General features: G+C 48.1%; 13 protein-coding genes across 13 annotated transcripts; 3 read left to right on the forward strand and 10 right to left on the reverse strand.

The window, feature by feature from the left end:
* Nucleotides 1-765: 765 nt before the first annotated feature.
* On the reverse strand, nucleotides 766-2375 carry EV420DRAFT_1477791 (uncharacterized protein; the record flags this gene model as incomplete). The annotated part of the gene is made up of 7 exons (XM_060469442.1): nucleotides 766-825; nucleotides 848-971; nucleotides 1088-1198; nucleotides 1257-1389; nucleotides 1505-1595; nucleotides 1772-1850; nucleotides 2302-2375. 7 exons carry the CDS (start codon nucleotides 2373-2375, stop codon nucleotides 766-768), a joined length of 672 nt encoding a protein of 223 aa, XP_060332802.1.
* A 555-nt stretch (nucleotides 2376-2930) lies between these two features.
* EV420DRAFT_1477792 (uncharacterized protein) lies at nucleotides 2931-4080 on the reverse strand (the record flags this gene model as incomplete). Its single annotated transcript, XM_060469443.1, has 4 exons — nucleotides 2931-3110; nucleotides 3160-3306; nucleotides 3356-3599; nucleotides 3806-4080. 4 exons carry the CDS (start codon nucleotides 4078-4080, stop codon nucleotides 2931-2933), a joined length of 846 nt encoding a protein of 281 aa, XP_060332803.1.
* Nucleotides 4081-4883: 803 nt separating this feature from the next.
* EV420DRAFT_1529096 (uncharacterized protein) lies at nucleotides 4884-6290 on the reverse strand. Its single transcript, XM_060472530.1, has 4 exons — nucleotides 5761-6290; nucleotides 5562-5706; nucleotides 5398-5506; nucleotides 4884-5343 (listed from the first exon to the last, which is right to left on the reverse strand). Exons 1-4 carry the CDS (start codon nucleotides 6003-6005, stop codon nucleotides 5036-5038), a joined length of 807 nt encoding a protein of 268 aa, XP_060332804.1. The 5' UTR covers nucleotides 6006-6290; the 3' UTR covers nucleotides 4884-5035.
* A 156-nt stretch (nucleotides 6291-6446) lies between these two features.
* On the reverse strand, nucleotides 6447-9062 carry EV420DRAFT_1529104 (DNA polymerase mu). The gene is made up of 11 exons (XM_060472531.1): nucleotides 8620-9062; nucleotides 8342-8568; nucleotides 8249-8304; nucleotides 8049-8131; nucleotides 7957-7996; nucleotides 7530-7875; nucleotides 7354-7478; nucleotides 7275-7295; nucleotides 7055-7223; nucleotides 6875-7006; nucleotides 6447-6822 (listed from the first exon to the last, which is right to left on the reverse strand). The coding sequence occupies exons 1-11, from the start codon at nucleotides 9046-9048 to the stop codon at nucleotides 6714-6716; spliced, it is 1737 nt and encodes a 578-aa protein (XP_060332805.1). The 5' UTR covers nucleotides 9049-9062; the 3' UTR covers nucleotides 6447-6713.
* EV420DRAFT_1762255 (FMN-dependent dehydrogenase-domain-containing protein) lies at nucleotides 9063-11487 on the reverse strand. Its single transcript, XM_060480694.1, has 16 exons — nucleotides 11352-11487; nucleotides 11271-11303; nucleotides 11210-11218; nucleotides 11112-11154; nucleotides 11002-11064; nucleotides 10820-10949; nucleotides 10671-10771; nucleotides 10528-10621; nucleotides 10307-10470; nucleotides 10141-10255; nucleotides 9995-10093; nucleotides 9889-9949; nucleotides 9572-9838; nucleotides 9444-9523; nucleotides 9258-9390; nucleotides 9063-9204 (listed from the first exon to the last, which is right to left on the reverse strand). Exons 1-16 carry the CDS (start codon nucleotides 11425-11427, stop codon nucleotides 9149-9151), a joined length of 1524 nt encoding a protein of 507 aa, XP_060332806.1. The 5' UTR covers nucleotides 11428-11487; the 3' UTR covers nucleotides 9063-9148.
* Nucleotides 11488-14610: 3123 nt separating this feature from the next.
* EV420DRAFT_165573 (RlpA-like double-psi beta-barrel-protein domain-containing protein-containing protein) lies at nucleotides 14611-15558 on the forward strand. Its single transcript, XM_060478850.1, has 5 exons — nucleotides 14611-14813; nucleotides 14867-14882; nucleotides 14942-15042; nucleotides 15097-15184; nucleotides 15234-15558. Exons 1-5 carry the CDS (start codon nucleotides 14706-14708, stop codon nucleotides 15326-15328), a joined length of 408 nt encoding a protein of 135 aa, XP_060332807.1. The 5' UTR covers nucleotides 14611-14705; the 3' UTR covers nucleotides 15329-15558.
* A 329-nt stretch (nucleotides 15559-15887) lies between these two features.
* EV420DRAFT_1640418 (uncharacterized protein) lies at nucleotides 15888-16928 on the forward strand (the record flags this gene model as incomplete). The annotated part of the gene is made up of 1 exon (XM_060477098.1): nucleotides 15888-16928. One exon carries the CDS (start codon nucleotides 15888-15890, stop codon nucleotides 16926-16928), a length of 1041 nt encoding a protein of 346 aa, XP_060332808.1.
* A 294-nt stretch (nucleotides 16929-17222) lies between these two features.
* On the reverse strand, nucleotides 17223-18521 carry EV420DRAFT_1640419 (uncharacterized protein; the record flags this gene model as incomplete). Its single annotated transcript, XM_060477099.1, has 3 exons — nucleotides 17223-17753; nucleotides 17830-18459; nucleotides 18516-18521. 3 exons carry the CDS (start codon nucleotides 18519-18521, stop codon nucleotides 17223-17225), a joined length of 1167 nt encoding a protein of 388 aa, XP_060332809.1.
* On the reverse strand, nucleotides 18357-19271 carry EV420DRAFT_166108 (uncharacterized protein). The gene is made up of 3 exons (XM_060478916.1): nucleotides 18691-19271; nucleotides 18565-18637; nucleotides 18357-18452 (listed from the first exon to the last, which is right to left on the reverse strand). The coding sequence occupies exon 1, from the start codon at nucleotides 19105-19107 to the stop codon at nucleotides 18691-18693; it is 417 nt and encodes a 138-aa protein (XP_060332810.1). The 5' UTR covers nucleotides 19108-19271; the 3' UTR covers nucleotides 18357-18452; nucleotides 18565-18637.
* A 96-nt stretch (nucleotides 19272-19367) lies between these two features.
* Nucleotides 19368-20107, reverse strand: EV420DRAFT_1266819 (uncharacterized protein; the record flags this gene model as incomplete). The annotated part of the gene is made up of 3 exons (XM_060467355.1): nucleotides 19368-19543; nucleotides 19594-19724; nucleotides 19773-20107. The coding sequence occupies 3 exons, from the start codon at nucleotides 20105-20107 to the stop codon at nucleotides 19368-19370; spliced, it is 642 nt and encodes a 213-aa protein (XP_060332811.1).
* A 437-nt stretch (nucleotides 20108-20544) lies between these two features.
* Nucleotides 20545-21806, reverse strand: EV420DRAFT_1619452 (D-isomer specific 2-hydroxyacid dehydrogenase; the record flags this gene model as incomplete). The annotated part of the gene is made up of 6 exons (XM_060475473.1): nucleotides 20545-20751; nucleotides 20804-20835; nucleotides 20890-21345; nucleotides 21407-21620; nucleotides 21673-21731; nucleotides 21782-21806. 6 exons carry the CDS (start codon nucleotides 21804-21806, stop codon nucleotides 20545-20547), a joined length of 993 nt encoding a protein of 330 aa, XP_060332812.1.
* A 1467-nt stretch (nucleotides 21807-23273) lies between these two features.
* On the forward strand, nucleotides 23274-24259 carry EV420DRAFT_1529147 (uncharacterized protein). The gene has a single exon (XM_060472532.1). The coding sequence runs from the start codon at nucleotides 23323-23325 to the stop codon at nucleotides 24154-24156; it is 834 nt and encodes a 277-aa protein (XP_060332813.1). The 5' UTR covers nucleotides 23274-23322; the 3' UTR covers nucleotides 24157-24259.
* Nucleotides 24260-25919: 1660 nt separating this feature from the next.
* Nucleotides 25920-27069, reverse strand: EV420DRAFT_1619454 (glycosyltransferase family 49 protein; the record flags this gene model as incomplete). The annotated part of the gene is made up of 5 exons (XM_060475474.1): nucleotides 25920-25976; nucleotides 26030-26177; nucleotides 26235-26416; nucleotides 26543-26841; nucleotides 26895-27069. 5 exons carry the CDS (start codon nucleotides 27067-27069, stop codon nucleotides 25920-25922), a joined length of 861 nt encoding a protein of 286 aa, XP_060332814.1.
* Between the last annotated feature and the right edge of the window lie 104 nt (nucleotides 27070-27173).

Below are 27173 nucleotides of genomic sequence, written 5' to 3' on the forward strand. Positions count from 1 at the left end.
TCAAGGTGGAACGCTCGAATCATCGCATGGTAGGCGGGCTGTCAAATGAATACTCCAGACTCAGTATACACGTGTTAGCAACGCATAATAGCCAACTTGCCCCTGCAAGACCAAGTTAAGGCCCAGTTACCCACTATTATGGGTCAAATTCCATCGAGAATGGCTTCCAATTCGCTTCGAACTGCCATGGGCCGCAGGTGGTTCCGAGGATGAAGATGTCGCGTCTAGGAATGCCGGGAAAGTAGAAATCGAGACGGGGCGCGTCGTAGCCGGTGTTCAAGTGAATTCGGCGAACGCCGACCGCTAATTTTCTTTCAAAGCGCCGGCCCGCCACATCCCGCCCTTGCCTAGGATGCCTTCTAGGCAATTTTTGGTGGGCTCTCTCTAACTCCTCCAGCAATGGGTACCTACTAGGCCGTGTCGCATTATTATCACGGCGAGGCACATCGGTGGTATAATTGGTTGGATGCCCTTCATCCACATGATGAATACTTGTCTACTCGCGCCCTCGTCGAGCCGGCTTGATAGTTCCCGAGGCCTTGCGCCTTTCTACCTGTCATTGTAGCCCCTTGTTAATATCGGGATTACTGGTACCCGGCTTAAATGTATACCACTAACCACCTCGTCGTGTTCATCCGAGATGCAGATGAGAAAACGTTGATGTCGATTCTGTATTACTGCTCTCGAAAAGTCAAAACAACCCGATGAGCATAGTGTGTATAGGAATACCACGGCTTTATGGTCTTTCAGCGATGTTGTTTTGTTTTAATACCAAAAGGTCCAAAAGTAAACGGTCGTGATACCAAGTAGGATCAGGAGAAGCACCTGAAGAGAGATCGTCGTATACATTGATTCCCAGAATGTAGTTCGGGAAATTTTCTCGTCGATAAGTGGTAGTTGCGACAATCCTGCCAAAGCTCACTTCTGCCGCTGCAACCGCGATCTTCTTTGCGTCGCAACACAAGGGACGTCTGTTCACCACCGAGGCAATCATTCCTATCAGGAAATCGGGGATATACATTCATGATACGATCTCAAACAGTGTGAGTGCCGCATCAATTGAAGCAACAGCCAGATCTGAACTTACAAACATCCAGGACCACCTGCTGAGGCTTCCTTACCCACCGGGAACACTTGGAGCGTATGCGAAGATAACAATAAACCAAAAAGGGTCAAATTCGCATATAGCCCAGGTAATCTGCATCGTCGAGGTAAGCGGAAATGGCGAGAGGACCCACAGAATAGGATAGCTATACCTTTTCTGAACTTCATAGGGTTTGTACCCGGATCCGACGAATGCGAGGTAAACTCTATAGCGCTCATCTGCGCCACACAGAGGTGATGAATACCAGCGCGGGGAGAAACCATGCCTAGTATGGTACCAAATTACTAAAACAAACGTAGTAGTAAAAAGTGAATCCCTTACCTCAAAGGCACCTAATAGCAGAGCCCTACCAAATAGCAAGTATCCCAAAAAAGGAGCAATGCCCATTTGAACCCGTACAGCACTCCCAGGCGATAACAGTACCGGTCGAAACATTTCGGGCACCAATTGCCCGCAGGCACAGACTGCTCGGAATTTCGGTATTAGCATTCTAAGGTGAGTTTTATCACATCAGGAGAAATTCGGGGACGAAGGGAAGGATACGACACGCTAAAACGTGCACCGGTACTCGGTCTAGAGTCCCTACAATCCATAGGTAGTGAAGAATTGAAGTGGGCCATAACAAAGCATACACGCGTATAAGCCCTTGACGCGTTTCACGCCCACCTTTCCCCAGCCTATCACAAAGCTAAGCGTGTGTAGTTCCAAGGTGATGCCCTCCAGCCGACACGGCGCCGGTGAAAGACTGGGCATAGTGAACTAGAGGAAGGGTCACAAAAGATGATATACAGCGTCCGGTGTTCAAATGACGCGTCTGCATGCTTTTCTCTAGTCGCGACTTCGGCACCAGACGACGAAGACACAATGGGCCATGCATTGGGTTCAGCTCTGAAAGACAGAATACGCGTGATGGAAAGAGAAGAGGAGACGAAGTGCCCTTAAGATTTGCTCGAAATTTTTATCATAGCATATACCCAGACAAGGCGGTTTCGAATGAAAGCCCGACGCAGTACTATCAAGTTTGTGGAATTCAACATAGCGATGTAGAAAGTCAATCTATTATTCGTATAACGCTGACGTCCAGCCAGGGAGGTTTAAGCGCAGGCCGAGTTAGAAGCCTGTTTAAAAGAATATTTGAACTTGGTCTTCGAAAACAAAAGATAAAAAGCCAGGACTTGCCAGACAACACAGCTTACAGCTTCGACTTCAGCGACTTCAAGAACTTTACCAAGGGAAGGCTCTTCCTCTTTCTCGTGCTGCCCTCGAACATGGTAGGGAATTGAGTCGAAAAACTGCGCCGAAATGTAAGCACGGCCCGCCCAGCCGACACAGGTGACAGCCGCCCGACACTCTCTTTAAATTGACTGGCCAGTGATACACTCTTTATTTTCAGGAAGCGACATCTATCGGTTCAGCCACAAAACGCTTTCCCTCGTCAGGTATATAACCTCGAACCAACTTCATCCCTGCCGAGCTGTTACGCTCTTAGGATCTGTCCGCCCATACTTCTAGATATCTGATAAATAACACCTGCTTCTCTTCCTCTTCGTCCAGAAATACATGTTAAATAACAGTAGCGACATCTTTTCCTTGGAAAGGGTCAACAGCCAAGCGCTTATACAAATTGTACACCCAATGGACTTCGTTTCCTGATCTTCCCCGTGGTTATAATTGGTCATACAGTTTAATGGATATCCCCTGTTAGAAGGAAGAAGGAGCGCCGTGAGTAGTCAAATCATGAGCCATGGGAATTGGGTTGACTTACCTCCTATTTCCCCACACGCGACGCACTGTCCTCGTGATGGTACCGAGTGGGGAGACTGATCTATGAACAGATCTCCTTCGATCCTCCCGCCTGGTCACGCTCCTTGCCTTTTTCACCTATCGTCGGAGAGGACACCGACGCGCTGTCATCCTGGTACAGCCCATGCTGTTCGATATAGTCCACGACGGGTGTTGGCAGGAGATATCGCACAGATAAACCCCGGCGAATGAATAATCGAACCTGGTGTAGCTTTGAGCAATCAGAACATAAACCCAATAGACCGACGTACCTTGGTACTCGAGACGTCGTTCTGGATAAGCTGGGAGATCAAATAGATATTGTGACGCCAGCGTGCAAGGCTGTCCGTCGCTTGATCCATATCTGACCCAGCGCGTTCGACAATAAGACACCCATATCGTCCCAGGATGTGATCAAGCTGAAGAACAATGAGAAAATGCAAGGTCGCCGCTTAGCAAGGAACTTACATCTTGATAACTCCAGACCCCGGGCTCGGACATCGTTCCAATAAGATCTGAACCAGCCAAGAGCATCACCCGAACATTTCGCTGTTCGCCGTCCTCTGTTTGTACCCCGCCTAGGACAGTATTTATCTCGTGATCAAAATGATCAAGGACAACGGCGGTCCGTTGATACGTTTGTACGGCCTCCCATGAATCTATCATGAGCCATGACGAAGTATCTTCGGCAGCGAGAGAACACATTGCAATTCTACACAAAAAATCATCAGCTGAATATTCTGAAAAATGTACGACGTCCGTTATCAGAATTGCTTAGAAGCACGACATCTAGCCGAGGTATTTAACCGGCCCAGATCCGGAACGACGGGCCTGGCAGAGACAAAACTATTCGCTCGATGCACATGGCGCGCAGAAAGTAACTCGGAACTTGGGGACAAGGGGGAAATAGACGCTCACCTGTGCTGCGCACTGAGTAAGCCTGGCTTCTTGTACATATCGCTGACTGGACTAAGATAACCTCCAACGATCTCAAATTCGGTGTTCTGTCGGACGTAGTCTTTCGCCATTTCGAACATGCGTAGATGCAAATAAGTCACAGGGCTGAAAGACCCGCACGCTACCAGCACTATTGGTGTCTTTTGTGGATCCCGGAGAACACGAGACAGGCGATGATGAGGAAAGACATAATTTGGGGGATTGACGAATCCCAGAGTGGGCTGGACCAGGACCATTGGATTAGAAGAAGGGAGGGAGAGCGATGGGAAAAAAGTTGCCGCTGAGCGTGGGGCCGGTAGTAGAGGAGTAAAGCAGAATAAATAGGGAACCTCCAAACTTTTAAGGCCGTCGTCCCAATTCGTCACACCCGTGACATGAGTCATCTTCCCCGGATTCCAGTCTGTAGCTCATGGACTGCAACGTTGTATCAGTTTCATGCCGATAATAACGATTATTAGGCTCCGGGGTCATTGTGGGTCAAGGTTGCGAATATTAATTAGCACGACTTTGAATATTTGAAGTATCATGCGCCCAAGACATTTCGTCCGTTGAGCTAGGATCGAACCAATCCCTTGCTGTATATGTTACCGGTACTACTTGACACAGCTCTCATGCCTGGAACAGGTGACTCGAAGCGACGAAGCGCGCATTAGGCCTACAACTGATCCGACCACTAATTTAGCATGACGGTGACGTCACTTCTCCCTCCTTTCGCCTTCCTGTCGCACGACCCTCTCGGTCAGCACGAGAGAGCATGTGAGCCTTCATTTTGGCGCAGTTGCGGTGGGTTTCACCCCGGAGTTCCGAAATTTACAAGGACAGGACAATTTAAAATGATCAGGGGAACTGGGGCACAATTTCAATTGGCGAAATTTGTTGGCAGAGCGTTGGCAGCTGTATCCTATCCTTAGCAATAGCTTGGCGTTCAACTTCATTTCCGGTGGGAATTTTCTAGATGCTACATTCAATCGTCGAACCGGCGTGAGTACATCCAAGTGCGCCAGTCGGCACTTCGGACCGTTGTAAGTACTCTTGTGCCTGAGAGAAATCTAATCAGATAAAAGAGAAATTGGAAATTCAACCGGCACCATGCCGCAATGTTCTCAAGCCGTATATATTTGTATGGGTAGCTCGTACGATAGATTAAGATGGCATAGAGGCATATAGCATAAAGGCATAGGTTACATATAGTCAATGAACATAGAACAAACACAATATAATCTCTTTGAGCCACACAGCAAGGGCCCACAAGTCGAGGTGATGGTTGTAAAAAACTGATCCGATAGCGAGTACAACAAAGAACCCAAGCACCGTTGTTTCGATTTCCTTAAGTCTTTTTGCAGGGATCCTCTGGAAGGCACGATACCAATTAACCAACGGCGTGTATCGGTCGAGGCGAGAGATGAAATAGCAGAGGAAGAGGTCAGAGAAGGCGCGGAAAGCCCTGTAAGAAGCGCGCAGTTGGCGCTGCCGGATCGTGAACTTGGAGACAAAAGGTTCTGCATACACGTATGAATAAGAGCTGAGCGGGATGCGAAAGAAAGAACACGTACCTGTGAACTTGATCGTTAGCCCACGCTCGCAGAGGTTGGCAACAGCAAGAGGACTGAGCCAGTCTCGGTCAGCGGGGTCCTCAAGCTCCCATCGCAAGGGGTGGATGGGCTGTTTAGACGCTATCAGTTACGATTACAACAGAGAAAAGGAAACAATCACATACCACGCAAGTCTGCAACCCCCAGTTTCGGCGCAACGCACGAAGGTCCAATCCTCCAAACTCATCCAGTCGGAACATCATGTCAATGTCAGGCTCCATTTGCTGATAGAGCATGTTCATCTGAGAGTAGAATTCTACCTGGACGTATCTAGAGAACATGATATCGTCAGTAGCATACTGTCAAGGGATAAAAGGATAGTACTCGTTGCTTGGGAGATTTGTGTGTGGGAGGGTCTCATACAGCTGACGTGCCTTCCACTCCTGGTTTCGCACCTTGAGACGAAACTTGGCGACTTCCTCGGGCGATTGGCAGAAAAGGAACACATTGTCCTCGAAGAACGTCTTCAGAGCTTTCAAGCCAGTCCTCGGGGCGTCTTTGACGGGTCTCGGCTGAGCTGCTCCACGCCTTCTTACCGCAGAGAACGAAATGGGAGCACGCGAGTCCATTTGAGTGTTCAGAGTGGGGAAACAGGAGAGGGAAGATTGGTAGGCGAGTACCGTCGAACTTTTCGCTTCAGCGTAGGACCATTTTATGGCTGGAGTCGAGGTGACGAGTACAAGGTCTCAGCGAGCGGGAGTGACTTTTCGGTTACCCAGACACCGGGACAAGGTCGTCAGGCAAGAGGGACATAGTTTTTGGCGTATTCGATATCACTTGAAGCTAACAGCAGAAAAGGGTACAAAGGATCCAGCATCCCTTCTGGAAGAAAGGTGGTCGACATGAAGTACAAGGGTAAGGAAAAATTTCCCACGCCTCAGACGCGCCTTGCCCCGTTTGGTTGTTTAGGTACTTACGCGTCTATTTTCCTCCTTGTATTTTATGTTCACACTTCCATCTACCAAAATCTGGCGCGTACCAAAGGCATGATTCTCAAGGTTTAAACAGGCTGCTGGTACAAGTGCATCAACTTGCATTTTAGTAAAGAATTACGTTGAAGCAGACTACACAGATTCTATTGGCAACCAAAAGCTTGAGTCGCTTGTATGTATATCACTGGATCGGTCTCTGGCGGATATTCATCCGCTTGCTCTGCTACCCTGACGTTTCCAGCTTGAGACCAGAGATGATATATTTATACATTCCAAGGACCGCCTGAAAGGCAACCTAAAACAAACGAAAAGCTGGTCACGACGCCATGCCCTATGCCATTGTGATCAAACATCGGCATTGCGCATTGTAGGTTCAATCCAAGGAAGACTCAATAGCTCGAAGACCTCTGCTTCGCTCTTTGGAAAGTAAGGGCGAGAATCCCGTCGACGCATTCTGGGGAATTTTCTCAGCACCACTCCGCGGCCATATCAGCAAAGCTACTCACATTCCGGAACTATCAAATTTGAACCCTCTAGTATTCACAATGTGTAAGGATACCGATGGGCTGATAAGAAGTGACACACACCGTTCCTTTGCCCACAACCGCAGGTCCCTTTCGAACATTTTCGAACCAGTCCTAGCATATAATGAGATAAGAAAGGGCTCTGCTAGGAGGACAACATACCAGCCAACAACAGCTGTCCAATACAATTCAGGCGTTGTGAAGATCAAATCAAGCCTTCGATGCAACCTGGCGCTAGTTCCATCGGACGGCAGCATGAACACTGACATCACTTTGTAAAGGGAACCTCGCTCTGCTGTTCGTGAGGAAGTATCGCCGAAATTTGACAAGCCTTTACAAGAATTCTCAGCAGAATTGAAACAAACCGGAGAACAAGACGCACCCATAAGGTGAGTAATTATACCTGATTGACACCGAGACGCGTCAACTCGAGATGACAGACAAGGCATATCCTGACATACCACGATTGTAGAGTCTGTGAACCAACTGCTCACAGAGACTCTTCACTTGATTCCCAGCAGTCTTCAGGTTCTCATGAGTAATGACAATATCAATATCACTGCTACCCTTTTTGCCACGGCGGTAACTAGATGCGAATGTGTTTTTAGATGCCTCTTCTTTATTTGCTCTGCCTTACCTCCCAGTAATGGTGCTGGAGCAGCCGGGTTGCAGATGTCCTAGCTCGTCCATGACAATAGTATGCATTCTCTCCGTCTCGTCTCGGAGGATAGGGCTGTTTAGTTCCTCTTGAAGCCGTATAGCCTCTAGGGAAGTTAATGTTGGCACCTGCGTCTTCTCCGAGGTAGTGGTGAGAACCATATATTGGGATTTTTGCTTAGGAGCATCTGACCCCGCTGAAGCAGAATCTTCCAGGTTCTCATAATAGAACTGCAGATCTTTGAGAGTCCGAAGACCTTCAACGTCGTACATTTGCCGGGCGTACGCAGGACCTATTCCATATACGGATGTGAAGAGTGTTAGGGCTTGATACCTTCGGATCTTCGATGATAGAATCTGTAGCTTGTTGGAACGCGATTGCTCAAATTACTAGGAAAGCAACGCACCAGCCTCGCTTATCGTCCCCGAACGAAGGTATTCCTTGATCTAGATAGCGATACGTGAAATGGTGTACAAAAGTGCAGACGAAGCACAATACTTTGGCAACAGTTTTTTGGCCCAAATGTGCCAAATTTGAGACTTCCGTCTTGAGGAGGTCTTCGGTTATAACAAATGGATACGCTATATGCGTCGCGTTTATTTGTTCAGAAGTAAAGATGCCAGACGAGATCTCTCACATTTGATTGTCTGTCGTACCATAGTTATCATTATCGTCCCAGATGGCAGACAAATTGTGACCCACAGCGATAGCCCTCTCATAAGCCAAGGTATTCATAACTTTCCCTTCAAGCTCTCTTGAGTGACGCAGTACATCCTAATTTCTCCGCCAACTCTTGATTCGGACACTCTAAAGGTGAAAGTCGCCGACACGAGGTTGGACTCCGGTAGTCAATTTCTGTGCTGTCATGAACTTCCCCGAGGCCACTGGCAGACGGGTCTTCTGGAACCGGGGCTGACGAGCGCAACGAGCGAACGGCGATATAGTCATCATATGGTAAGACTTCATGTACTTTGGCGCAATCCCGTAGCCATTTTGGTGTGATAACGAATTTTTGCACCTACGCCTCGCTACTCAGCGGACGCGTCCCATCCACACAATTGGAACTCACCGCGAGATCCCAGTCAATATGTCGCTCCAACCGCTTCCTCATTTTCACTGCGGTGACTATCACGTCTGCATCCTTCATGTCTGGTTCGTAAACCAACTGGAACTGGCCCGAGTCTGCTTCACCGAGAACTTCCCCACTGTCCAGTATTGAGCGAAGCTCTGCTATCTCCTTGACCTTGAGCTTGGCCTCGATGATGTGGACGCGTAACGGGTTAACAGTCGCCGTTGAAGATTCAGACCCGAAGCCAGCCGTCGATGACCTGAATCGCTTCGGCTGTGGTGAGAATGAGCGTGAGAGACTTGACGAGCTGCTGGATGCGAGGTACTGCCGTTTTGGAGACATGCGAAGATAAATTACCATTAAGTTAGTCGACTTGGGGCAGTGACGCCAAAGACGGCTTGACTTCATGGCGGACATCATAGTGGACATGGGTTGGTATGACGACGTCATCTGTTTATTTGCGTCCAGTCAAGTAAATTCTATAGCTTGAGGTTCATACAAAAGATAGCAACGGTACTCTAGTAAAACTTCAGAGCCTAGATTTCATGCTTGCGACCTTGAGCTTAGCATGTTCTAAGCTTTCATCTAAAACAGAATTATTGTGTAGTTGAATTTCGAATAGACAAATAAACGCTCACAGTTTCCGGCATATAGTCTATCGTCTGGCACAGAAACTGTATGTGACCGGAGATTTGAGATATCTACCATCTCTGGAACGACGTTCCTGAGAGTTGGTGCTCCAAGGAGGCGCATGTTCATCTCAAACTCATCCTGACTCAGTAAAGTCAGTTCAAGATTAACCCAATGGTTCAGATACCACGTACATGTAGTATTTGCAACGCCTTGTTAACGCCATCTTCTCCGTACGTAGAGAATGCGTATAGGAAAGGCCGGCCAATGCCAACTAATAGCACTCATAAGAACACGTCACTGGCAACTGAAGCAGGCTTACCAGCCGTTGCACCCAGAGCAACCGCCTTAAGAATGTCAGTAGCACGTCGTACACCTCCATCGATGAACAACTGGAATTTGTCGTTAGGGAAGGACAAGCCACGTCTCTTCTTCAAATTCTCCACGACCTCAGCGAGAACCTCAATCCCTGACCGGGAGAAGTCAAGCTGCCGGCCACCATGATTTGAGAGAACGACACCGGCCAGGCCATAATCATAAGCTTCCATCGCGTCCTCCCAACACTGTACGCCTTTCAATATGAGAGGCACTAAAATTGGCCGTCAGGACGAGGAAACGAACTAAGGTCATTCAACGTACTTGAAGTGATGCTCTTGAACCATTTGATGTCATTCCAACACAAGCCAGGATCAATGAATGACTATTCTATATAAGAAATAGCAAGCTTGGAAAAGAGTGAACTCACGCTGATTGCGCGCGCAGCGCCTTGAGTCCTGTCTACTCCATCTGCGCCAGCCTTGGATACTTCAGAGGGATCTTCAGCTTCAAATTTCATCCTCATATCCTGTATTAGAACGTGAGTGAGGAAGCTGCACTGTAGTAATGACTCACCTTTTCCCGACGACCAAGTTGTGGCGCATCGACCGTAATAAAAAGACCCTTGATTCCTCGCTCCTCCGCATGCTGAACGATTCGCTTCGTGATATTCCGGTCTTTGTTGACATAGCTACACGATACAGTGTCAGTAAACGGCAACCATGATAATTTGACTGCGCACAGCTGGAAAAATTGCACTTGACCAGGCTTTGCACAGTCCAAAATTTCATCGAAAGAACATGAAGCAAGGGTCGGGATCATCTGAATTACACCATGTTTCGCGGCGGCTCTCGTCAAGTTCAGCTCACCGTCAGGATGGCCCAACTTTCCGAGTGCAGTCGCCGACTGTAAAGATGCATGTTTTAGAGATAAGCCGGTGGATATGAAGTGGGTTAAACATACGATGTAAATTGGCATACTAGATTTATGACCCAGTATCGTTGTTGACCAATCTACTTGTGTGACATCCCGCAAGATTCGAGGCCGAAACCATATTCTGAGCGACTGGTAAGCGACTTGATTATGTCAACACGCCTAAACCAAACCTGTGATAAGCAGCGTGGTTTTCTCGGTGCGTTATCTCGTCATCTGCGGCGGATGAATAGTACGCCCATGCTTTCTCAGGCATAACCAGTTTCGCAATATACTGTTGCAAAGTGAGCTTCAGAACAGCAAAGGACCAATTACCACGCACCTCGAAATCGTGCAAGTTCAAAACTTCAGACAGAGGTGGCCTCAGCTCGAATCGCTCCAAACGTGCCTTCTCTTCATCAGTAATCTTTACCTCAACTTTCTCGACTGTTCCAGCTTCAACTGTTCCAAGGCTATTTATGACTGAATGAGATGATAGCCGAACCGGGGGAAGAGGGGACGAACTGTTTCTCTGGGGGTAGGTTAGTAGTGATGGCGTCGGGAGGATGAATTGGTTCGTATTCTGCCCTGTGCCACGTCAGAAAGGTGCCAGCTCCACGAAATCCAGAGCTCACGTAGCATCCTTTCCCGCATATTTGAGGATGATTTTGCTGCCGCCTGTTGAGGCGCAGATTGAGTACCACAGTCGAGTCAAACATTCGTGCGTTCTCACCAGGATGATCTATGCCCGTCAACCAGTCACAACGTACATTCAGATATCAATGCCTACACACCATCCAAAAAATCGGTGACGTCGTAGACCTTGCCTTGTGGAGAATGAACATCTGTTACACTGGTAGAGTTACGCATCTTACCGTGAACTATTATCCAACAGCTCTCGCGCGAATTGTGCTGAGCGACTTCCTTTCCAGATATTACTGCTTCAGGCATCGTGGAGGACCTGTGAGAGAGAGATGTTCGTGTAATGATCGAGCCAGTCGCTATATCAGCATTTCACGGGGTGCCGTAAGATGCCGCCGGTCCGGCAACAGGAGTAGGCCCGGTCCGAATCCGGATGTATATTTTTCTTTTTCCACGCCTGCTGACTTGTTGCTCCGTCCCGTCCAAAATCTCCTTTTAACTACTCGAAGGTGTTCCATCGGCTCTCCTGCCCCTACGTTATCAAAAAAATTTTCCTTGGTGTCAACTTACCACTCTCAAGCTCTTGATCGTACGGACATAGGCCAGGAGCTGTTTTACCTCGAGCCAGATCTCGCCCTAATGTATTCCACTGACCCTTGAATAGTTCGGGCATTCATTCACACAAAACAAGTTGCCACGTAGGAACTACATTCTTAATGGTCTATGACAACCTATCACGGCATACCTACGGAATGCCCCCGGAATACCTTTATTGCTTAGGCGGTTAACTCTGGTTGTATTGGCCGTGTGCCAACCGTTATCTATCTGAGAAAAACCTGCAACACACACGTCGTACATTATACGTATGCATGTAATGGAATGCACATCTCTAGCTTCAGTGTCGCACCTCGGAACTGCGCATTTAATAGGATTATCACTATCGAGCTTTCCTAGGAACGCCGTGGAAGACCGCTAATACTGTTGTCTGAGCTTCGTCCATCAAGTGATGGTCCTTCTTTTTCTCTTTGAGCTCTGAACAACCTACGAAAAAAATACCTGGACAAAGCAGCAAAACAACTTGTTCTGTCTTGCGGCATAGTTCAACAATCGGGGATGTGCTTTTGAATATTAACTGTAATATATATTCAGATCCGCGTATGCGCGCACTAACCGAAAGGCTATACATTGATATCCGTCAAGACGAGGCTGCTGTCATACTTCCCACCATATGGATTGTATGATCTCCAACGTTACAATCCATGGGCTGCTTCAACGCACAAATCTCCATCTTTGGATTATCCGCGTCATGTCTGGATATCCTGACCACGACAACCTCGTTCTCAGCGAACACCATACCGATCGGCGGAAGAGGAATCTCCAGCGGCACGCCACACGATCTTGCCTTGAAGAACATGCGCTCACGTTTGTCGTGTGCGCAATACAACTCGTTCCCGCTTTGACTTGTTGAGGTGGCTGACGCTACGCAATTTCCGAATGGGTCCTTGCGGACCAAGTGTTTTCACCGTATTGGTGTTCGGCACTTCAGCAGGAACTGGACAGAGATAGTTGAGGTGTTCGGAAGATTGCCCTTGGCATCGGTCTTCCGGATTTGAACAACAACGTCCAAAGCGTCATGTTCCTTGCAAGACCCAATGCTTGATTTTGGCATAAGAGCTCGGTAGCCTTGAGGAAGTAAAACTGAAGTCCTCTATTCGGGAAAAATCAAAGGTTGGGTCAAATGGAACAGAAAAGAAGTTTTTTTTTCCCGTTTACACTGGACGCTGTCAGGCTATGGGCATCGTGAACTCTGGTGGGGACGGCTGCTAAACTCAGTGAACTGGACTTCTTGGAGCATGCTAGAGGAACTTATTGCTCTGGTATCTCAACAATTGTCTTTGTCGAGTTATTATTGAACCCAGCAGTGTGCATCGGCCTGGCCCGCTGTTGTCGGTTCCCTTGCAATAGTGGTCTATGTAACGTTGCAGTTCATCATTAATTTCCGGACGATACAAATCATACCCTGGGCGAGAGGCGGACCATCAACGGGCTCTCACCATAGAAAGGGACGCAAATTCTTGATACGAGTGCACCCTCAGCCACTTCTGCTTGGCCCTTACTGACCTAAACGCGGAGCATGACGCAAGGATATACATGGGTACGTCAATGTTCTCAACGGGGATGCTCTTCTCACTCCAGCCCAGCCATTCCGTCCACGAGAAGGTTGTTGAACACCTTGAGGTGAGGCTTTCCTCCTCGAAGGAAGAAGTCGAGATACAGGTCAGTTGCGCATTCCAGTGCGATGACCTCAGGAGCATCTTGACGGGTCAGATGCATGCAAGAGAACCCACTTCCAGATGACGGCAAGCGCGAGTAAACAAGAGAAGTCTGGGAAGTATCAAGGCTTTCGCGGCATCTGGAGAACGAAGAAATTACTTTGTCTCCAACGAAAATAAATCTCCGCTGAAAAATGGATCTTGTCGGTGAAGGCGCATGTGTCGGCGTGTAACTTTCCTCCATAAGTATCCACCCGTACTTTATCTGTTGCTTGGAATGAACTTGCGTTATAATCGATGATGGATGGTATTGAACCACAATTCTGGGAAGACGCAGAGGCTGTCAGGTTCGCAATTTGGAAGGCTAAAGAAAGATCCGAAGGTAAGATCACAGCATCCAATATAAGGGACGGAATCTTCGTGCACCGGTTTCATGCATATATGATGGAACAATATTCACCAACCAATGTGGAGGTTTTGAACGTGCCTGCCGCTCTACGGTCCCGCAGTACATGTACGCACGCTACAGCTTACCCTAAGGTCTGGTCCAGGGCGTGGCGTGCACAGTATTATCGAAATTTTATGTGTGAGGCTACACACCGTATACTAAATCTTCATGGCTGCAGGGAATGCTTACTCTCAGATGTAGCTTGCGTTTGGTTCGCGTTAATTCAATGAGATCTCGCTAGTAATTTACCTACCGCCCCAAGCAGGGCCCACCCGCGGAACCGCGATGGCTTTCTTTGTCGCAACCTGTGCTAAATTTCACACGGACTCCAGCGCTGACGAAGATTCGATCAGACAAGGATCGATCGGGTGGAAAGTCCACCAATGGGGGCCGTTGCACAACAAGAGCAATTAGCCCTGATTCCATCTATGGACATTCGCGCCACCGCCGATCGCCACTTATGGTCTTTCCACCCGTTCCACTGTCTCTATGACGAGTTCCTGGTCTGGAGGGCCCTCGGGCTGCGCAACCCTCTCGCTGCGAAAAAAATTCAGGGCACAATCACTAATGGGACTGCGCCGCTTTTGTCATTTCATTCACAAAGAAATATTAGCCAGACAATGCGGCCGACTACTACAAGGGGATTGTTGGACTTTGCTCCGGTCCAATAAATAGCTGCTGCTCTTGGAAATTACGCCTACCCTAGCTTACTCTTTGACACTCACTCACTTGCATCTACTCCACACACTCGGCGCTTCAACTCTAGCTAGTTCAGTGCCCATCACATTCCCTAGACTTCACCTCGATCTGACCGATCTCATTTTCTCAACCTCTCGTCTCCTTAACATCACCAAACCTCAGTAAAAATGTTCTCTGTCGCTGCTCTTCTCGTTGCCTTCTTCGCATGCCTCCAAACCTTCGTTTTCTCTGTGCCCATTCCTTCGCAAGGGGTCCAGAAACGCACGACTGGCGAGGTGAGCTCTAACCTCCTGATTAAATTCCAATCAATTGACATTCTGTTTAATAGGCTACCTACTTTTACCGTTAGTACTATTGGCGGATTTTTTTTTCGCGTCTGACCAGAGCTCTATCTCGATTTTAGTCGGCGTTGGCAATTGTGGTGAAGATGATACCGGCAAAGACAGCGAATACATCGTTGCTCTGGACTCTACTACCTACGGCAGCGGCGAATACTGTAATACCGTGCGTTCCCTTTCTGATTCAAAAAGTTGATCAACAGACTAATTTTCACAATAGTACGTCTCCATCACGGACACCACTACTGGAGAAACTCAGAAAGGTCTTGTAAGAGACTCATGCCCTTCGTGCGCCGTTGGCAGCATTGGTACGCCTTTCTTCTATCTTTGTATATACGTTTGCCAATGTTCATGTAGACATGTCAACGGGACTTTTCACGGCTTTGCATGGCAGCACGGATGCCGGCGTCTTCACAATGTCGTGGGAATTCGCGTCCGACTCAAGCTCATAAATGTTTGAGTCTCTCATGTCGCCTTATATACCCAGTTTTTCATACTCGTAGAAGTTTTTAATTTTGTTATTAGCAGGAAGAAATCTGGCATTTGCTTTCTCTATATATTGTTCACGGACTGCTTTAGGAGCGCCTTATTAGTGTTGCCCTTCTACTTCCAATCGATTTTGGTTTTTACCGTCCTTTTGTTGCGAAAGTGACCTTCCCATTGTTGATGTGCCTGCCCGCGAACCAGGGTGGCATTTTGATTGAAGCGATGTTCCAAAAGGGGTCAGCGCCCACGCAACTCTGAACTCCGACGTTTTTGTCCTACAATGTACGAGCGCACATTGGTAGAGAAAAGAGTTCGAAGAATGGACTGATGGCTTTGGTCATTGTCCTCGGGGCATTTCTCACGAAGCCACTGGCAACTGTTTCCAAAGACAACTTCAGTGTTAGACAACAATAAAGACCAGCTCGCATGCCACATTTACGTGCCTTGTATAAAACAGACCCTCAATCTTTCAACCACATCTCCCCACATCTGTTTCCGCGGAACCAGATACCCACTTATTCAACCATGCACCGTTCAGGCCACCGTCATCGGCATGACCTACCATACCAGTCTCGCACACAAACTCGATCCCACCCACAACAGAAAATCTTCCCTATTCTCAGTCTTCCGATGGAGCTCTTCCTCGAGATTATTGCCTACGCCGCGTCCCCAGTGTTCCCTGATGCGAGAAACGTTGGTATAGTGAAACCATCATACAGCACAGCTGTAGCCTTAGCACGCGTGTCCTATTTGATGTACCAGCACACGATGCCCCATCTCCTACACACTGTCGTACTCAATTCTACTTCGGATGTCACTTTGTTCGCGCGCTCCGTTCGTCACCAGGACCGACGTCGAGTGCCCCGACGTCTTGCACTTAGCTACCCACTCCTAGTCAGAAGATTTTGGTGCTCCGAGTCGTATGAAGCGATCATCGACCGGGATGATGGCATCGACTATTCCTCCCTGTACCGGGTCATCTCCCGTGCCAAGTCCATCGGCATGCCTTTTTACGGGATGCATTTGTTGTATAATGGCCTTGCCAGTGACGGTGCCAGACCGGTCGAGGACTGGAAATGTCGCCGGGTAACTTTCGAGGGAAACTTTGTCAGATGGAAGCCGATCACGTCCTCCTACGAGGGGGCTACGTTCTTGAGGAGCATCACCCATCTGTCCATGTGGGTACCCTATCACGATCTTTCCTCTGTTTCTCCTCAGGAATACCCAGTCGCGGAGTGGGTGAAGGACATCCCATTCCACATGATGCCCAATCTCCGCCGATTCTCTTTTCCACTGTTGGTAGATAGAAGGCGGTATGAGGGTGATGTTCTTGGGTACCCAACGTTGCTTGTGTACTGCGCGCCCCAAGGACAGGCCTTCAATCCCGTGACGTTTCGTGACTGGGCCACGAGTCCAAGGTTCTGGACGTATGGATGGCAAACGAAACTCCAAAAAATGCCGCAAATATTGCACTCTGACCGCAGTGATTGGACTGTCGGCTATGTTTTGGATGAAACTGAACGTGTTTGGAAGGAAGTCGACAAGATGCTGGAAGCAGGACGTTAAGAATAGATAAGCTAGATCAATGCAATAAAACAAACACGGCATACTATTCCTTGGTAGTAATTCAAGCATGAATCCATCGGTTATTATTAAATAAGTGCGGGTGTAATAGAGGTAATTGCTGTCCAAAGGAAATATGTTTGTTATACAGTACAGCGTGCGTTGAAAACATTGTGTGGACAGATGCGGAATAGATGAAAGAGACCTAAGCAGATACACAACATGAGCAAGGAGAACGATAGACGTAGTAAAATGCAATAACGTGTCAGATGAGATAGCTCGGTGAAATGGGCACTGTTAGGAATTGAGGTTTTGCAGCTTCATCCACTCTTTGTCGTTGGCGTTGAAATCGACACCTTTATGCTTCCACCACTGCCTTGCGTTCTCTCCACCTCCGATAGCATCTTCCAAGGCCTCCTCAATATCACACATGCGATACTGGATGGGAAGACCCGACTTGTCCCACCACTCTAAAACGTCGGGTCTGTTGTGACGTGTAGCTCCTGTAAGCGCATCTTGGTCGAATATTAATGGCAAGCCACTTCCGAGCCACCACTGCAGCACTTCGACCTTCCCATGACAGCTAGCATGTTGAAGAGCGTGTTTATCATATTTGGGATCCAGCTGAGATGTAGCCCACCACTCCAGGACTTCTACATGTCCAGCCGTGCTCGCCATATCCATGACACGGCCGATTTTGAGAGGGAGCCCATGGCGCTCATGCTGCTCCTTCCACCACTGAAGCACCGCAATCTGATTCTTTGCACTGGCATACTCCAGTGCGGCCTCGGTATACTCCATAGCGTTGGCCGCAACGCATCCACCAATCTAAGGAAGCAATTTGTCCGTTTCGAGATGCTCCGTCAATGGCATCCGCAATGGACCCCGGTTTTGGAGGGGGGACAAGATCAGGGTGATGCTCAAAGCCATGTTTCCACCAGGAGAGGATGTTGATTCGACCATGACGTGATGCCTTGACCGGGATGAGGTCACCTTTGAAGATGGAGAGAAAGATGCCATGGTGGTGAGACAGGAAGAATTCGAGGACACGGACGTAGCCAAATCGCACAGCGAGGTCAGCACCAATCTTGGTTGGAGGATTGACAGTGGGGTCGACGGCCCGGATGAGACGAAGAGAGCCGGTTATCATGGCATGGTCAGTGCACGACGCTCGAGACCACTCCAACGGCCGTGGAATGGACGTGGGCACCCCGACAGCTCTAGAAAGCTCCCAGTCACCGACATGGTCCATAATGTCGGCCAAAATTTCTACTGGAAGGTCTGGTATCCCAGACGGACGATGCCTTTTCGATGGATGGGGAAATAGCAAGGACGCCGAGCTGGACGACGAAGATACGATTCCAGAGGCATTTGGAAAGTGGTACAAATGAAAATCGTGGTTGGTGAGGCGAGAGGCGAGCTCATCGTCAGAGCCAGAAGCGGGCAAATTTCGTAGCTTGAGGAAAAGAACAAGTTCTGGATGGGTGAGTCTGCGGTAAGCTTGATGTACGGTGTTCAGAGGCGATTCTACGGTCTGGAAAGAAGAGAATTAGACGATAACAGAGGATATACGAGCCATGGCTGGCGCACCGCCATAAGATTCTTCAAGTACTACAAGAGAGACAAAACGAAGAAATACGAAACGAGGCAACACCACATGTAGAAATGTTACGTAACCAACACGGCCGTCAATAACACTAGAATTCTTTCATCTAATTTTCTTTATTTTCAGTAAGAGCTGCAAGAGCCAGCTCATCATACCCACCTAGGTCATAATGCGCAATTTCGAAATGTGCACCACAAGCTCTTCAAAAGCTTCCAAGTCTACCTCAACATATTTTTCTTCCTCATCCGGCCCCCCTGGAAAAACAGCATGGAGGTACAGAGGCGTAGTTGCATTCAGCAGCCCGAATTTGCTTTTAATGTATATGAATGCGTTCTGCGGCACGGTCACGAAGGAGTCAGAAAGGAGACAGCAGGTTCGAATACTTACGCGACCAGTCATGCTCGCCATTTTTTTCTTCCCGAATGCCATCGTGCGATTCCCAAACGTAACCATGATAGGCGCTGCCTGGGCATTCGTGCTCGATGCTGCCATGAATGCCTGGAGGCATTGCCCAACTCCCGCTGCAAACGAATTGTCGGATGATACCAGCAGTTCCGCCATTTGCTGGATAACCATCGTGGCGATGTAGAATGATGGAGATGCTACGGTCCTTGGCTTTGAGTTGATCCTCAGTCAAGTGATGATTTATCGCCGATTAGAAGGGTCATTCAATATCGTGTCCATTTTTGGCTCGAAGTCCAAGGCTACGCCACCCCCGGCTTGGCTCGCCTTTTCCGACTACTGTATTCACTCAGCTTATATCTTTGGTTTTGTAACATTGATTTGTACAGAAATACTCCAAGAATTACAGCCGCCATATACCAGTGCCGTATCCATCATGCTATTGCAATACGCGAGTCTTGCGGGATACCTGAAGACGAATAATAAGAAAACACTTGCTCACGACATGAAGAACACTCGCCGATATAGTGAATGAACCGATTTAAATTAACATTGAGATCTGCATCGCTCTCCAGTCCATAATCGCAGAGCAAATCGCGAACCATTTTCGCTGTAGGGCGTCAGTACTGTGTCTTCTAAGATAGGCCAGATAACGCTTACCATCATAGGCAAGCAACGAAGTTATATCAGCAGGATAGATTTTACTCCGCTCCCCATCTTTCTTCAGCAGCACATCAAGTTTGTCATTCATATGTTCTAATGTAATCGCCGCATTGGCTATACGCGCTCTCCTGTTACCCGGTATCAGGATTGTACCATCGATATGATACATAACTCACGAATTGACCAACGACACTTTGACCTCGGATAATCTTCCCTCAGTTTCTTCTTTTTGCTTGGCTAGAGGAATGGAAATATGGTCGCTGATCTGGCGGTCGACCTGGTTTTTAGTCTCCTTCTCGATTACGCTCTTAATCTCGCTTGTGATTTGTGACCTGAAGTATGATGAGACTTGTCGGTCAATCCTTCTAATGTAAAGGGAACCGCACCTTAGCGAGTCCAAGATTTCTTTTTGGAGCTCTTCATGCACCCTATTCTTCACCTTACTCACTTCTTCTTTCTCTCGTGCACCGTTTGCTTTCACCTTCGCGCGTAATTCTTCGATGTCTTTCATGATACTATCCTACAAGAATTGCCACTATCAGGACTTCAATACCCACTAGTTTTGTCGGGCGCACTATGCTTGGTGATACTTCATTGACTTTAACCAATCCTGCGGTGAAATCATCCAACGATCTACCACTGAGAACAAAGGGAGTTTGAGCGCTTGCCGTCCAATATGCGAAATGAATTGAACACACGTCGCCTTCGTCGTATCCGCCAACTCGTTGACGGCAGTCTTGATAGAGACAGGTTGCGTCGACTGCATGACTGACAAAGACGAAGAGGATTCAAAGCGAAGTTTCCTCATCTGGGCTCTTTTATACTCAGCCTCAAGGCAGTCATGAGGCAGATCTCGGCGCCTACTTCTTTGGCATCCTTGTATATCAAAAAGGCAACTCCGTCAAGAGAGCGCTAATTGCTCACTGAATGTTATCTTATTTACAATTTCTACATTCTCATCTCGGGAACAACATCTTTGCCCATCCCAAGTACGAGATAATCTCTAATGTTCGTCAGAGCACGCGCTTCCATCTTCTGCTGCGTGTCTCTCGTTTCTGTGCCCATATGAGGTAGTAGCGTGATATTTGGGAATTCGAGAAGGCGGGGGTTGACGTGGGGCTCGTTAGGTAAAACATCAAGACCGACGGAAGCAAGCTGAGTATTCAATAAGGAAGTGGATATAAGAACTGTAATCAAAAACACGTACATGGCCATCCTCTAGAGCGCGAATCAAAGCATCTGCGATACGTCTTCAGCATAGCGATATCGTTTTGTGACGTGAGGACATCGCACCTTCATCGAGGACTTTTCCCCGGGCCGTATTGACGATAATCGAGCCCCTCTTCATCGTTCTAATCCATTTCTCTCCTACGAGGCCTGTAGTGCGGGTGTTTAGAGGGACACTAATACTCAAAATATCGGCTTGCTTGAGCATCTCTTCGACATCCTCAAAGTACTCGCAGTACTCCGGAGCGCCCACCGCTTTCTGTCGATTATGATATATGACGCGCATGGGGAAAGCATGCACGAACTCAGCAATACGTAGCCCAATACCACCAAGTCCCAGAATCGCCAGTGTCTTTCCTGTGAGGTCGTGCGATACGGCGGAGATTCCAGCAGGCTTCCACTTCATATTACGCAAAGAACGTTCTGCACAGGAGAATTGCCGCATTGAAGCAATAATCAGGTACAGAGCGGTCGTAGCTGTGGCATCGTCGACTTCCGATGGCGTGTTGGAGAGATGAATACCTGGGAGTAATCATTTTAGGTCAATCAACTTGAATAACACGATCGATATTCAGACTATTACCCTTGGCCTTCAGAGCCTCGACGTCCACCATATCATAGCCTGCGCCATTCGACGCTATCCATTTGAGACTCGGGGGGAAATGATCGATGAGCTCCTTGTCGTAGGGCCCAAAGGGTGCCTTATAAGACCTGAAGATGGCAACAATTTCACTGTATTTCCCGCCTGGAGAGAGTTCCTTGATGAAACTGGATCTATCCATGTTCTTGTCTATTGTCTTTACAAAGGTCACGAATTCGGTTTTTGGACGTAGCGGTTGGGAGTCTGACCAAAACATCAGCCACACCATCGAATAGTTCCTTTGCTTCCTCGTGAGCCCATTTAATCTCTACATTTACAAGTCAATCGTGAACAATTCATTGGCTGAAGGAAACTCACCGCTGAGGAGAACTTTAGGTGCCATAGCAGCGTCTAGATCAAAACCTACGTCAGCGTCGAGTGCGGGGTATTATCGTCGTGATGATACTCGACGGAGTCACACTGATATAAGTAACTTCGTATTGATAAGCGCATAAGCATCAACAAGATATTTCCGATTGCATTCCGAGTGGTCGGGCCGGTTTAACTCCCCGCGGCGAAGACTCGAAGTGGATCGTCGTACATCATGAATCCCCCCCAGCATGCCTTTGAACACCACGGATACTACTCGTTTGTGTTCCTTCTCACGACCAATTACTCGTGAAGAGGTTCGAAATGCTAAAGAGCATATTCGCCGCAGGGGTGCTTCTGCGGCAATGGGAATTGACCTTGTGAACCAGCGTGAGATTCTGGCAATACCTGACGATGATCTCGTTAGGTTATTTAATCACTGCCTAGATACCAACGAGATCCCTCGCATATGGCTTACTAGTCTCTTGGCCGCAATTCCAAAGAAGGATCGAGATCTTACCCTGCCCGATAGTTACCGTGCTATCGGTCTCCAGTCGTGCATGCTGAAGTTTCTCACCCTGTTGATTGACCGTCGACTTGCTGAATGGATAGAAGACGTAGATGCTCTCCCAGACTCTCAGAACGGATTTAGAGCACACAACCGTACCCATAACAACTCCTTTATTCTCCGGGCGGCAATCGATTCTGCTCATGCTCAAGGAAAAGTCTTGTATGTGGCCTTCGTGGACTTGGAGAATGCGTTCCCTTCTACGGATCTGTCTACCCTGTGGATTAAGCTACAGGAGCTTGGCGTCGGTGGACCAATGTTTGATTGGATCCGTCATATGTACCGAGAAATGGAGTACGTGGTCAGAACGGGATCTTCCTGTTCCAATACCTTTCAATCCTCTATTGGCGTCCTTGCGGGTGATACCTTATCGCCTTCATTGTGGAACATTTACTTTTCCGACCTGTCCATTCCTGACCACCCCAATGACATTGTCTGGATGGGTCGCCATGTCTCCCACATCGAGCATGCCGACGACATCGCACTGTTCTCGACATCACCGGATGGTCTGCAGCATGCATTAGATAACCTTCATGCTTGGTGTGCAACGAATTTTATGACTATTTCCGTATCCAAAACCCATCTGTGGACATCCATTCCCTTTGCAGAGGACAGTGCCCCTTCCGTCTTCGTCGGAATGAATGCTCTTTCGTACGTCTATGAATATAATTTCATCGGATTGCGTCTCGACTCCCGCGATGCATACATTTTCACAAAGCACATCACTGCTAAAGCCGTCAAGGCTCGTGTTACTAAGGACGCGCTCTTCTCTCGGACGGACAATGAATGTGGCTGCGTACCCCCTCGGGAGGGTCGCCGCATTTATTATGGTCGCATCGATCCTTACCTGATTTTTGGTTGTGAAATTGTGTTAGACCTCACGGAGCGAACAGCGGCAGAGCTGTGCACTGTTTCCCATGCATTTCTCCGACACTTTTTGGGTGTCCATGAGAATTCTACCGTGGCTTTTCTTTATTCTGAAATGGGAATGACACCACTTCCTTACCGTCGTCTCCTCTTGGCTTTATCCTATTTGCAGTATCTTCTGTTTTTGCCGGAACGGCACTACGCGAATCTGGCACTGCAAGCATCGTTGTCCCTGGCCAAGAATGGACGTCCTTCATGGTTTTCAGACCTGCTACACGTCCTCCGCCGTCTTGCACCATCTCTGTCCTTGTCTCCATCAGCGGATATCACCATTGATGGCATTATCCATCTCATCGACAACGTCGAAAAGATCGCCGAGCAGTCGCTCACAGAGGTTATCAACCGTTCTCCCAAGGGCCGCATGCTCCGCGGATTCTATAACGACATATCCGTTCCTCGTGCGCTCGCCAAGTTTATGTCTAAATCGCCTAAGATTGCGAGATACAAGTCTTATTTGAATCTCCCCATCCCTTCCCATCGAAAATCGTTGACTCGTCTGTTGATGTCAGCGCATACATTGGCTGTGGAGGTTCTCCGTTGGAAAGAACGATATCGCCCATTCGTACTTCGTCATTGGCGCCTTTGCCGTTTCTGTAAGGTCGCTGTGGAGGACGAGCCGCATGCAATGCTTGGATGCTGCGCTAATAACACCCTGGTTCATCGAAGGCATCGTTTCAGAGCTGATATCGCCGCCATTATCCCGGACATGGGCCTTCTTTGGTCATCTCCATGCACCCTGCAGGAACAACTTTGGTTTTTGCTCAGAGTGTCCAGCATCGAGGGTGTGGTGGCAAAGTTCATACATGATATCTTTACTATTTATAGCAGTGAACCTGTGTATGTAGCTCCCCTCGCACTATGGGCGGACAGTCCTGTAATGCAGGACTAATGTAATCACATCTGTTTAGTGCCCCCTCGAAGTCATCCAACTCCGTGAGATGCGTTGGCCTAAGAAACCAACGATGTTCACAGCGGCATGGGTTCTTCGCGGTCTACGATGTTGACTTGTTTGTCAACAACGGCGTAGAAAACATTGGCTGTTCCCTTCATAGGGACCTTTGCCAGTGCGACGACTACTACTACTACTACTTTGGCTTCTGAGACAGTAAGACGTCCTTGTGGAGACTGTTTGGAAAGCCTGCATGAGTAGCAGAACAAACCACTGCACTCCGGCGACGTACGTGCATACCCACCACTGCACCAGAGCTCCCTTCGACGATGAAATTCTGCGAGTTTGTCACAAATTTCCCCGAATTTCGACGATAGATGAGGTAGATGGGTTATGTAGGGGTACCCAAGCAGCCGGGTATTGTACCTCTGTTTTTTTCGAAGTCGACATCGACCCGCAGATGATTTTCCATAGAGCTTATAGTACTCACCCTTCACATTGACGTCCGTCTTCTAATGCACGAATCATAGCATCACATCTTCATCGATGACCTTCCCTCGTGCGGTGTTAACGACATTGGTGCCTCTTTTTTAGCACTCTAATCCAGTTTTCCTCACAACACTCTCGGCATCAGTATTCTTGTTCAGAGGTATGCCGACGCTTAGAAAGTTGGCTGACTCCAACTTGACAATCACCGGATATTCACAGTACTCCGGAGCATCAGTTACCCTGTGTCGACTTCGATGAGTGCCAGTCCTAGGATGGCGAGGGTGATCCTGTAAGGTCACGAGACAGCTGTGGTCCCATTCAGTTTCTACCCGAGATCAAGAACGTTCTGCGACGGAGCACTGTTGCATCGCGGCGGTGATTACTGAGGTACAGAGCTGCCGTTGCCTTCGCACCGTCCATGACTGAGGGCCGTGTTAGAAAGGCGGGTTCCCACGAGACTTTACTAAGGAATCCAATACCTATACTTTTGCTTGGAGCTTCGATCATGTCATAGTCGCGCTGAAGCAAATCAATTCTTGCTAAGAGGAAGAAGGAAGAGCAGCAATGAGTTCTTTGTCCATCGACGCGTGAACTAGTAGACGCGCACGGCACATTATATTTTCTACTGTAGGTCAAAGCCTGTTGAAGTAGGATGATCGGGTTGCTATAAGGTCGTCTGATTCATCAAGAAGATCTGCTTCAAAGACGAGCTTGCGATGTCGCTGTGTAATTATCCGGTGGTGCCCAAGCAATAGACCCTATTGAAGGCCGTCAATGATCTGGATAAGACATACTGCGAGTGCACGCACTGCATACGAGGACTCTCGGCGTCCATGAGAAGGCCCGATGCTAAACTGGTATTACCAATGAGAAATGCCGCTAGCCTAAGGTAAGCGGAAGCGGACGAGCGCATCGAAAGGGAGCCCTTGATGTGAAAAAGACGGGGAACAGCTTTTTTCAAATAGAATCTGAACCAGTGATTAGGAAAGGTCATATGTCCGTGTTTTCTGACGAGAATACAGCTTCGCGAGTAGTAACCTGTACGTATGTCAATCTATTTACAACGAAATGATCTATATATGAATATCAGGTGAAATAGCGCGTGGCTGAAACGTGACACGCACTTGTTGAAAAAGTTTTGATACACTTCTGACATGTTTACATGCCTGCTGCACATTGTATCCCCACGTAGTGTTCAGTAATCCATTTTCATGATACGCGACGAGATATCTAAAGAGAACGTTGATAAAGCTGGCAGAAAGGAGGTGTCCAACCTACTTCAAACATGCTTCCTCCTTGAAGTCGCTATATATCTTTCTGTTGAACTTGCGCTATACAGCAAAAGTAAGTAATATCCACGTCAAGGAGATGTTTAATGACTGACCTCATTCTTACGGATAGCCTCTTCGTACGCATGGCTTTGGTGGATTAGGAAATGATCTGCCAGGACGTAAAAGGAGATTCCGGAGAGATACATCTCGTACAAGCAGGCAGCCTTGTTACCGCCGTATCCGACGAAACGCTCATCGCACCTGTGTAAACAACTTGAAATCAGAACTTCATATGACTCGGGGTATGAATGAGAGAACCAAGGAGGACCGTCAGCTTTGAATATCACATAAGGCTCATATGCGGCTTGATACTGCGTCACCTGATATACTTCTCCAGGGGAAGCGGCGTAAAATCTTCCATAGTCAGTGCTATTATGGCCCGGTGCCCAAGACGCATGGAACATGTCAATTTGTTTAGTTTCGATAAGGGACTTGAGTGCCTGTGGGTTGGAAATAGGATCGCGAAACCGAACATGCTAAATCGTTAACCCACCTCTTTCGTTTTTGGAAAAGGTTGAGTAATCCGCGCCTTCCTCGTGTGTAGTGTATTCAAATGCAGGGATCACGAGTGCGGCGCGTCCTTCTTTCAGTTTTGCCATGATGGATCTGCTGTTTCTGATAGCAGAACGAAAGTCTGTACAGAGGTAAAAGTCGATGTCGAGCATCATAACGAAGTCTGTACGAGCAAAGAGGCGCGCGATATTTCTCCATGTGTTGAACTGGCGGTCAAAGAAGTCGACTACCAAGTGTACATCGACGAAACGCGACATTTGCGGTGACGATGTGTAGAGCGTTTCAAGGGAATCTAGAAGGTCAAGAATGTGGGTTGTGTCATTATTGACATGTATAGTCACCGAGATAGGTCCTGTAAGAGACGAATGGTAGTAGAAATAATGTCGGAGGTGACGGATGACATACCTCTGTATCTCTCGACTAGGCGCGCAAAGACTTGGAACCTATTGCTCGTGATAATCGTCGTGATCGTAATATCCTCTCGGTCGAAGCGACCCGAAGCTCGATAAAAGAAGGGAACAATTTTGCTAGGATGAAGAGAGCTGGAGAAAGCTTTTGAGAGGAAAAGGTCTTCATCCATTGCAAAGGCGATATCTAGTTGATCCGGACGGTCCGAAATTGCAGTAGAAGCCTTCCACGGTAGAGAGGTGTCCTGTGATTCTAAGAACAGAGTCCAGTTTTTGA

The sequence above is a fragment of the Desarmillaria tabescens genome (assembly GCF_030435595.1).
Source record: "Desarmillaria tabescens strain CCBAS 213 chromosome Unknown EV420scaffold_11, whole genome shotgun sequence".
Lineage (NCBI taxonomy): Eukaryota > Fungi > Basidiomycota > Agaricomycetes > Agaricales > Physalacriaceae > Desarmillaria > Desarmillaria tabescens.